Source organism: Musa acuminata, chromosome BXJ3-4 (assembly GCF_036884655.1).
Source record: "Musa acuminata AAA Group cultivar baxijiao chromosome BXJ3-4, Cavendish_Baxijiao_AAA, whole genome shotgun sequence".
Classification (NCBI taxonomy): Eukaryota; Viridiplantae; Streptophyta; class Magnoliopsida; order Zingiberales; family Musaceae; genus Musa; species Musa acuminata.
In genome coordinates this window covers 9,544,118-9,553,791 of record NC_088352.1, presented here as the reverse complement: position 1 = coordinate 9,553,791, position 9,674 = coordinate 9,544,118, and the positions used below count along the sequence as shown (strand labels likewise).

At 44.1% G+C, this 9,674-nt stretch overlaps 1 protein-coding gene across 1 annotated transcript; it reads left to right on the top strand.

The window, feature by feature from the left end:
• The first annotated feature begins 3,056 nt into the window (after window positions 1-3,056).
• LOC103981280 (4-coumarate--CoA ligase 3) lies at window positions 3,057-6,504 on the top strand. Its single transcript, XM_009397951.3, has 5 exons — window positions 3,057-4,156; window positions 4,319-4,517; window positions 5,688-5,901; window positions 5,977-6,079; window positions 6,161-6,504. Exons 1-5 carry the CDS (start codon window positions 3,164-3,166, stop codon window positions 6,281-6,283), a joined length of 1,632 nt encoding a protein of 543 aa, XP_009396226.1. The 5' UTR covers window positions 3,057-3,163; the 3' UTR covers window positions 6,284-6,504.
• The last annotated feature ends 3,170 nt before the right edge of the window (window positions 6,505-9,674 follow it).

Below are 9,674 nucleotides of genomic sequence, written 5' to 3'. Positions count from 1 at the left end.
TTTTTTCCGAAATAATTGTTTATGGATCCCGAGTGAGATGCTTTCTCTAACATGTTTTCTCTTTTGTAGGTCCTAAGGGCCATGAGAGGTTTCGAGGAGACTAACCTTTGCGGACTAACACGCAAGGGTGTCGTATGACTTAAACAAAACTAATTAAGTCTGTGACAGGTCGACCCAGCCTAACCTGCCTAAATTAAAATAATTATGTGTCATATGCTTAAAAGCTTGTTTATCACTTGAATTAAGGGTTCGAAGTCTTTACGGAGAAAAATGAGAGGAGATAAATAGTAGGAGAAAAAGGGAATCGGTGGAAATGAAAGAGATTTAAATTCTCTCTTTTGATCAACAAACTCAGAGAATTTAAATTTGAAAAAAAGTTGTTTGATTCTTTTTTATTTGAGGTTTATAATTCTTATACAAATTCTTCTACTTTATTTTGTGAACATTCTAACAAGCCACTTTGTGCACTCTCTATCCTCTATCCTTGCAAGTAAGCCACTTTGTGCACTTCCACTAACCCTAGAGAGAGAGAGAGAGAGAGCAATAAAAAAAATTAATATAATTTGTGAGGCAGTCTCTATCCTTGCAAGTAAGCCACTTTGTGCTCTTCCACCTTCCCCAACCCAAATAAGGCTCAGCTCCAACACAGAGAGAGAGAGAGAGAGAGAGAGCAATAAAAAAAATTAATATAATTTGTGAGGCAGTCTCTATCCTTGCAAGTAAGCCACTTTGTGCTCTTCCACCTTCCCCAACCCAAATAAGGCTCAACTCCAACACCAACTTCAAATCAATAGCACCATGCCATCATTCATCATAGTGGGTGTACATGGAATTCCTTGTCAATGTAGGTGATTTAAGTGACTTAGCCACCTCAAGGAGGACCAACCAAACTGGTTCAAGTTTCACATGAGAGGTGAGAGAAGTTGAGCCAAGGAAAGAGGTCAAGTCATAGAGGACAACATGTACAATTCTATTTCACCTTATTTAAATGACTGATTTGAGAGATGCCACCCAAATCTTCCTAGCTTTGGACTTTAAGTTTGTCTTTATGGTTTGAAAATAGTATAGTAATTAAAAGATGACAATCTTGGTTGTCATTTTAAAGATTTGTGATTAGATTCCCCATATTTCACAGAAGATCTCTAAGAAATCTCCCTAAATAAATTAAATAGTCTTATAAATTTTTAATCAGGAAAGGTTTCTTATAACATACACATTCATTCCATGATGGGTCTTCATCTAAAATAATTAATTATGGTCGCATTTTGTCTTTACTCCTTTTTATTTTGGAAGTGGACATCCTTTACACCACAATATATGCTGATCAACAAGTGAAATTTCACAACATACTTTATTCCAAAGTCTCCTAATATGCATATTTTTGACACCACCAATTCAGATCTCTTATTTAAAATGAAAATAAATAGTTCAAGCAGCTGTGTTTTGCTAATTTTGGACCACAATACTTGTTGTTTTTAATTTCCTTAAAGCTAGCAAAGTTGACTGTATTAGAATAACCCCTTAGTGGTAGCTGTATAATGTTCTCCATCAAATGAATCTTGGATGAATGTGGTTGGTATGCTATTCAACCAGCTTAATTTTCTTGAGGAAGACTCTTTTATTAGGTGCTCAATTAGAGGATACTGATTGGAGGATCAATCATAAAGTTTGCTCAATCGTACACATCAAATGAATATTTTGTTTACCATTTCTCTTAGTTTTTCTCTCCATCAACATAATATTTGTGAACTTATTGGAGGTTTTGAAGTCCCTGGAAATATTTATAGCAACACAACAGTATTTCTCAAAAGAGGGAGAAAAAGAAGAAGAAGAAGAAGAAGAAGAAGAAAAAGAAGAAGACATGGCACAGAAGCATCTTCAATGGATTCCATGTAGCAAATGCCATGCATGTTCTCAACAAGAGAAGCACTTCTCTTCTCTAACATGGTTGTAAGTGAGGTATATTATGAGATCTCTGAAACATGGAATCTTACAGTTTGTCACTTGCAATTCATGCAGACAGGCAGCTCACCATTACTTCATTCATTCATTAGACTAAGAGTAGATGCTGCTGCTCATCCAATTCCCACAGGGATAGGTGTTGAGATTTGGTGGCTTTTCAGTATGCCTCCAATGAGGGCTTGTTAATGGTTGAGGCCTTTCATAGTGCCAACTCAATCATCATCTCCATCTCTTGAGTCAATGAACATATTCTTACAATAATATTCAGATCATTTGGTATATGCAGTGGCACTCAATCAATCAGCAGCTCAATGAGTCATTTTATTCAATATGAGAAGAAGATGGAGATATAAAGATATCATCATTTTACCATTGGTGATGTACTTAAAAATAAAAAATAAAGATATTTCCTATAAAAATAAGCATATACTATAATTATAATTATACTTATTAATGTCGTTTCTTCACTTTGGCGATTTTTACTCGGTCCTTTTCGCTCACCCACCCGATCATACCGTGTCTGTCGACACCCAACCATTGGATCTCTTCTCGACGGCCCAGATTCTTTCCCGGACGCGGGGCCCTTCGCGTTCTAATCCACACGTCGAAGTAGGTGAGATGGCGACGACCCCGTAGCTCCCATGTTGCCATCCGCGTGCCGACCCGTCTCATCTGCCGTCGATCTGCATCGCGGAAGTGAATCCGACGGTACAGAGTCGTCCACGACACCGTAAGAGCCTGGTCACGCCAACCTGACGTCACGCTCACCGCACTGGAACCGGTCCACTTGACCGGTTCGCGGTAGGTACGACCGGGCCCATTCGAGCCGGACGGTCACTTTTGGACCTCCGTGTTCTCGTCCAACGAACACGATCGTATTGGGGTAGGTGAGGTGCTTACCTGGCGCGATCTTGACCGCTTGTCTTCTTTTGCGGTCAACAGTTGCTCTCGTCAACTCCGCACCCACATCGCTTACCAACCCAACATCAACATTTTGTACCTATTATACCCCTGCTACAATTTCGATAATTCCCTTCATGTCCTCACCAACTCCGAAACCGCCTCCACCGGTATATTACCTTCCCTCCCTCAGCCCCCTCCTTCCTCAGGGAAGAGACACCGGAAGCCATAACTCTCTTCTCTTTCTTTGCCTTTATCCACCACCGTTATCTCCGCCCACCTCCGCCACCGGAGCATCCACATGGGGTCGTACTCGATGCCGGAGGAGACCACTTTCCGGTCGAAGTTGCCGGACATCGACATCAACAACCGCCGACCGCTTCACGCCTACTGTTTCGAGCGGTTGGCCGACTTCGCTGACCGCCCCTGCATCATCGATGGCGCCAGCGGCGCCGTCATGAGCTACGCCGACGTCGACATCGCCGCCCGCCGCGCAGCCGCCGGCCTGCACCGCCTCGGCGTCGGGCGGGGGCAGGTCATCATGATCCTCCTCCGAAACTCCCCTGAGTTCGTCCTCGCCTTCCTCGCTGCCTCCCACTGCGGCGCCGTCGCCACCACCGCCAACCCCTTCTACACCCCGGCCGAGATCCACAAGCAGGCCGCGGCCTCGGGAGCCCGCGTGATCGTCACCGAGTCCTGCTACGTCGACAAAGTCCGCGAGTTCGCGCAGGAGCGGGGTGTCACCATCGTGTGCGCCGACGGGCCTTCCGAGGGCTGTCGCCACTTCTCTGAGCTCCTGGACGCCGACGAGCGCGACCTCCATGAGGTCGACATCGACCCCGACGACGTGGTGGCGCTGCCGTACTCGTCGGGGACGACCGGGCTGCCCAAGGGTGTCATGCTGACCCACCGGAGCTTGATCACCAGCGTGGCCCAGCAGGTCGACGGCGACAATCCCAACCTCTACTTCCACAAGGAGGACGTGCTGCTGTGCGTGCTGCCTCTGTTCCACATCTACTCTCTGAACTCGGTGCTGCTGTGCGGGCTCCGGGTGGGCGCCGCCATCCTGATTATGAGGAAGTTCGAGATATCGGCCATGCTGGAGCTGGTTCAGCGGTACCGCGTGACGGTCGCGCCGCTCGTGCCGCCGATCGTGCTGGATTTCGTCAAGAGCCCGCTGGTCGACAGCTACGACTTGTCCTCGATAAGGACGGTGATGTCGGGGGCGGCGCCGATGGGGAAGGAACTGGAGGACAAGTTCATGGCCAAGCTCCCCAACGCTACGCTCGGCCAGGTGAGACGACCAACTCCTTTCCGCCCTCTTATTCCTCGGTTCGGATGAACCTGGGCCACCATGTCAGAAGAAGCAGAGCCTTATGTTCGCGACCACCACATGCGAATCTAACACACAAATGGAGGAACTGAATACATGACGATATCCACTTCCCTGTCTCAGGGCTACGGCATGACAGAAGCCGGGCCGGTGCTCTCGATGTGCCTCGCCTTCGCCAAGGAGCCATTCCCGGTGAAGTCCGGGGCGTGCGGCACCGTCGTGAGGAACGCGGAGCTGAAGATCGTCGACCCCGACACCGGCGCGTCGCTGGGCCACAACAAGCGCGGCGAGATCTGCATCAGAGGAGCCCAAATCATGAAAGGTGAGATCCCAATGCCACAGCGTAGCCCACAACTTTCTTGCCATCATCGCACCTCCAAAGCTGTGTTCTTCTTTCCGATGCCATTACAGCGTAGAATAGTCTAATGCGCCATTCACTGTCAACGAGACAAAGTGGGAACGTGAGTGGTTTGGTTAGTACGTCCAAGCAAAGGACGAAATCTTTGGTTTAGGTTGACAGACCAAGTCCAAATCCAAAGAATGAGTTGAGGAGAAGACAAAGTTACAGATATGGACTGGTCACCAGAAGCTGAGGCATACAGTCAATCAATCACATGAATCACACAGTTCATCATTTTTTTGATTCCAATCATTTAAATCACATGTGGCTAATCTATCTTATTTCTTTAGGGGAATTGCAAGGGGACTGTTAATTAGGACACACGTAGTTGACTGTTCCACCAAATATGAAACAATATATACATGCACAGAGAGAGAGAGAGAGAGAGAGAGAGAGAGAGAGCATGTTCATGAGGGCCGGAAGGTACAAGTGAAGTTGATGTAAACTAGGAAAAATATAGACTTGTACTCAGCCATAAGTTGGTGGATCCAAGTCAATAATCAGCAGAGAATAAATAAGTCGTAGTCAAGTAGGAGTGAAACATAGAAAAGAAGTCATAGATCCATAGGCAGGAAAAGTCAAACTTGTTGGGTTGTGAGCACTACTGAATGAGTCCCATTCTATAATACTGAGGCTCAAACCATTGGTCGGAGAGCTTTATTCTTAATGCTGCATGTGGAAGCTGACTCTTTGGCCAATAAAGATAGCTATTACAATGTGTATGAAAAGGTCCATTAGAACTATCCATACCAAACAACCCTTTGCCTATCAAATCTTAGTCTTTGGGTGATATAAGAATCATGGAAAGATATGGTACCGAAAGCTTTCCAAGTCCACCACATATATTGAAGGATTAGACAATGTTGTATGTCGAGGCAAGTGGTGGAGAAGCAATTTGCAGTAGGTGGAGTTGCACCAGACATGGCTTTTCCTGCTGCCCACTTTGTGAATGGAGATAGCACTATGAACACGAGCAGCGGAAGACAAATGATAAGTTTTCATCTTAGCTTTCGAGTACGACGGATCATATGAAGATAAGATGGAATCTCTTAGATCTTAGAACTCACCAAATTGCTGCTGTGACTGGGACAGGGTATCTCAATGATCCAGAGGCGACGAGGAACACCATAGACAAGGAAGGCTGGCTGCACACGGGGGACATCGGCTTGGTGGACGACGACGACGAGATCTTTATCGTGGACAGGCTCAAGGAGCTCATCAAGTACAAGGGGTTCCAGGTAGCCCCAGCTGAGCTCGAGGCCTTGCTCATCACCCACCACGACATTGCCGATGCTGCCGTCGTTCCGTGAGTTCTCCTCCTCACACGTAGCTTCATCAGATGCTTCCTCTTCAGATGTTCTTACCGGCAAAATTGGTGCAGGATGAAGGACGAACTCGCCGGGGAAGTCCCTGTGGCTTTCGTTGTGAGGTGCAATGGGTCTCAGGTCACGGAGGAGGAGATCAAGCAGTACGTCTCGAAGCAGGTAGATCCCCGAACACTTTACGTACAAACAGATTCCATGAACGATCCATCACGAGGCTCTAACGAATCGTTCTTGTCTCAGGTGGTATTCTACAAGAGGATCAACAAGGTGTTCTTCACGGAGGCCATTCCCAAGGCGCCATCCGGCAAGATACTGAGGAAGGATCTTAGAGCGAAGCTAGCGAGCCCATTCCCCTCCGCGTGATCTCCATCCTGCGGTGTTCTCGCGTCCTCCGCCTCCCACGTAATTGGAGGATAAGTCTCTGTAGTATTCTTCTTCTTCTTCTTGCCGAAATGCCCCAAGCGAAGGGATCAAAGAGGTGTTTAGTGGTATTCTTCGTGGGTTTTGGTCTCCCCAAGAAGCTATAAATATGTAATTGATTTGTTTACATTTGTTAGATCGTGTGCTGTTCTGTTCTCATACAATATGGCGTGTTTTTTCTTTTTTAAATTAATATATTTGAGATCATAATGATTAATACATAAAAATGTTGGGAGGGAGAGAAAAAAAAAATCACAGAGATTAACAATCAAATATTGTACCAAAAATCTAATATAAAATTTAATATGTTACGATGTCTTATATCTATAGATAAAATTAAAATTTTTATCATATAAAATTAATCTCACAAGATCCTTAAGTTATTCACATGATTCCTCTTGTATATGTTTTAATATAAGATTTTGTTAGGATCGAGTCGGTACTAAGAGAGGGGATGAATTAGTGTGGCGATAAAAATCACATCGAGTTAAAACATTTTATTTCGATAAAAAAATCGTATCGAAAAAATGTTAACTTAAAAGTATACAAAAGCGTAGTGAATAAGTAAATAAAGCAGTTTAGAATAAAAGTAAAAAGTTTAAAATAAATACAAATCGAGTTTTATAGTGGTTCGGTCTTCATGACCAACATTAATTCCCGATTCCTCTTCTGGCGAGGCAACCAACATCCACTAATGATCTTCCTTCGATGGGTGAAAATCAACTACCTTTTTACACTCTTTCTTCTTTTCACGGATTTAGGAGACAACCTTTACAAGCCTCTCTTTCTTAGACCCCACTTCTCCCTTTTATACAAACTTCTAAATACGATGAAAAAGTGATCCTAAATTCTTAGAGAGTTTTTCAATTTTTTTCAAGTATTTTTTTTCCCTTTTTCAACTCAATTTCGTGCTCAATTCCTGCTACTCTATGTAGGAATAGTTGGGGTATTTATATATCCCAAATGACTTCAAAATTGGAGTCAAAAAAGGTCTTATCTCGGGTTTCCCGGGTTCTAGCGGTACCACCGCCTGACACAGTCTCGGAGACTATGTCTAGGCGGTACCACCGCCTAGACTGGTGGTACCATCACCTGATTAGTCTCGGAGATTATGTCACCGACGATTCCACCTGTTGGGTCACTATTTGGGCCAACATAGCCCAAACTTAGGCCAAATTGATCTCCTAATTGAGTTGGCTCAATTCCAACCCAATTACACTTAAAACCTATTTCGATCTAGACAATTATTATAAACCTAAATCAAATGTTATCCGACATGTCATTGGTTCAACGACGCCTCGTCCGATTTTTTGGCGCATCATCCTCTTTTGTGGCCTATTGCCTAGTTAACCTCCACATCTTCAATTTCCTTGGCGTAATTTCTACTCTTCTTGGCCCGATGCCCGAACTCATGGCCCGAAGCCTTCTGCTGATACGTCAACCAATCCTCCGGCTCGATGTCCAATCTTCTGACATGTTCCACTCCAGCCCAACATGATTCTTCCTGCTTTAATTATCTCTCCTTGATCGAAAGTTCTTGCGTCACTCAAAACGCATATCAGATCATAAACACTATCAATTGGTTTCAACATTAAAATATGAGATTCAACAATACTTAAGTATGACGATGATATTAAAATCTTATACATGATTTTATGATGACATGTTGCTTGAATTTTTGAATTCAAGAGTTCTATCAATATAACATATTGACAAAGGGGGAGATCGTTGAATCTTGAATTTTGATGATGATACCAATTGATAGTGTTTATGATTTGATCTATGTTTTGAGTGACACAAAAAGCTTCGATTAGGGAGAAACAATTAAAGTAGGAAGAATCATGTTGGGCTAGAGTGGAACATATCAGAAGATTGGATATCGAGCAGGAGGATTAATCGACGTATCGGCAGAAGGCTTCGGGCCATGGGTTCGAGCATTGGACTAAGAAGAGCAAAAATTATGCTAAGGAAATCAAAGTTACGGAGGTCAACTGACCGATTGGGTAATAAGCTGCAAGAGAGGACGATGTGTTGAAAAATTGGACGAGGTGTTGATGAACCAATGATATACCGGACAATAGTTGATTTAGCTTTGTAATAATTATCTAGATCGAAGTAAGTTTTAGGTATACTTGGTTGAAATTGGGCCAACTCAATTAGGGGCCAATTGGGCCCAAGTTTAGGCTGTGTTGAGCCAAGTGAAAGGCCCAAATGGTGACCCAACAGGTGGAACCGTCGGTGGCACAATCTTTGAGAGTGTCAGGCGGTGGTACCGCTAGTCTGGGTGGTGGTACCTGTTGAATCTCGGATTTTGATGATGAAACCAATTGATAGCGTTTATGATCTGATCTGGGTTTTGAGTGATGTAAGAAGCTTTAATCATTGAGAGATAATTAAAGCAGGAAGAATCATGTTGGGCCAGAGTGAAACATGTCAAAAGATTGGACGTCGAGCCGGAGGATCGGTCGATGTATCAGTAGAAGGCTTCGGGCCATGGGTTCAGGCATCGGGCCAAGAAGAGCAAAAATTTGGCCACTGAAATCAAAGTTGCGGAGGTCAACTGACTAATTGAGCAATAGGCCGCAAGAGAGGATAATGCACTGAAGAATCGAATGAAGCGTCGATGAACCAATGACATGTTGGATAACATTTGATTCAAGCTTTGTAATAATTGTCTAGATCGAAGTAGGTTTTAGGTGTAATTGAGTTGGAATTGGGCCAACTCAATTAGGGGCTAATTGAGCCCAAGTTTAGGTTGTGTTAGGCCAAGTGAAAGACCCAAATAATAATCCAACAAATGGAACCATCAATGGCACAATCTCCGTGATTGTGTCAAGCGGTGGTACCGCCAGTCTGAGTGATGATACCACCCAGACTTAGTCTTTGAGATACTATCAAGTGGTGGTACCACCCAGTGGTAGGGTCCCAAGTAATGGTACCACCAGACTCGACGGTAGTACTGTCTAGTGTCAGTGCTATAGGCGGTGGTACCGCTAGTATCCTGAAAACTGAGGATAAAACATTTTTAGGGTCTAAGTTTAAATTCACTTGAGGCCTATAAATACCTCTCTCATCCCTAGTTAACACACACAAGCACAAATAACTTAATAGTGGGAAAACACTATAGCAATTACTTGGGAAATTCTCTCCTCTAGCTCTAAGTTTAGGATTCTATTTAGAGAGGCGTGAGTGCTTGTAAAAGGTTGTCTTCTAAACCTATGAAAATGAGAAGAGTGGTGTAAAAGGGTAGTTGATCTTCGCCCATTGAATAAAGATTTGTAGTGGAAGTTGGTGGCCTTGAGTGAAGAGGAATCGAGAGTGGATATAGATCATG

Coding starts and splice junctions, on each gene's coding strand:
- LOC103981280 (XM_009397951.3), top strand. CDS start 3,164: ATGGGGTCGTACTCGATGCCGGAGGAGACCACTTTCCGGTCGAAGTTG. Junction 4,157..4,318: donor CCAACGCTACGCTCGGCCAG/GTGAGACGACCA, acceptor TCCCTGTCTCAG/GGCTACGGCATGACAGAAGC. Junction 5,902..5,976: donor GCCGATGCTGCCGTCGTTCC/GTGAGTTCTCCT, acceptor AAATTGGTGCAG/GATGAAGGACGAACTCGCCG.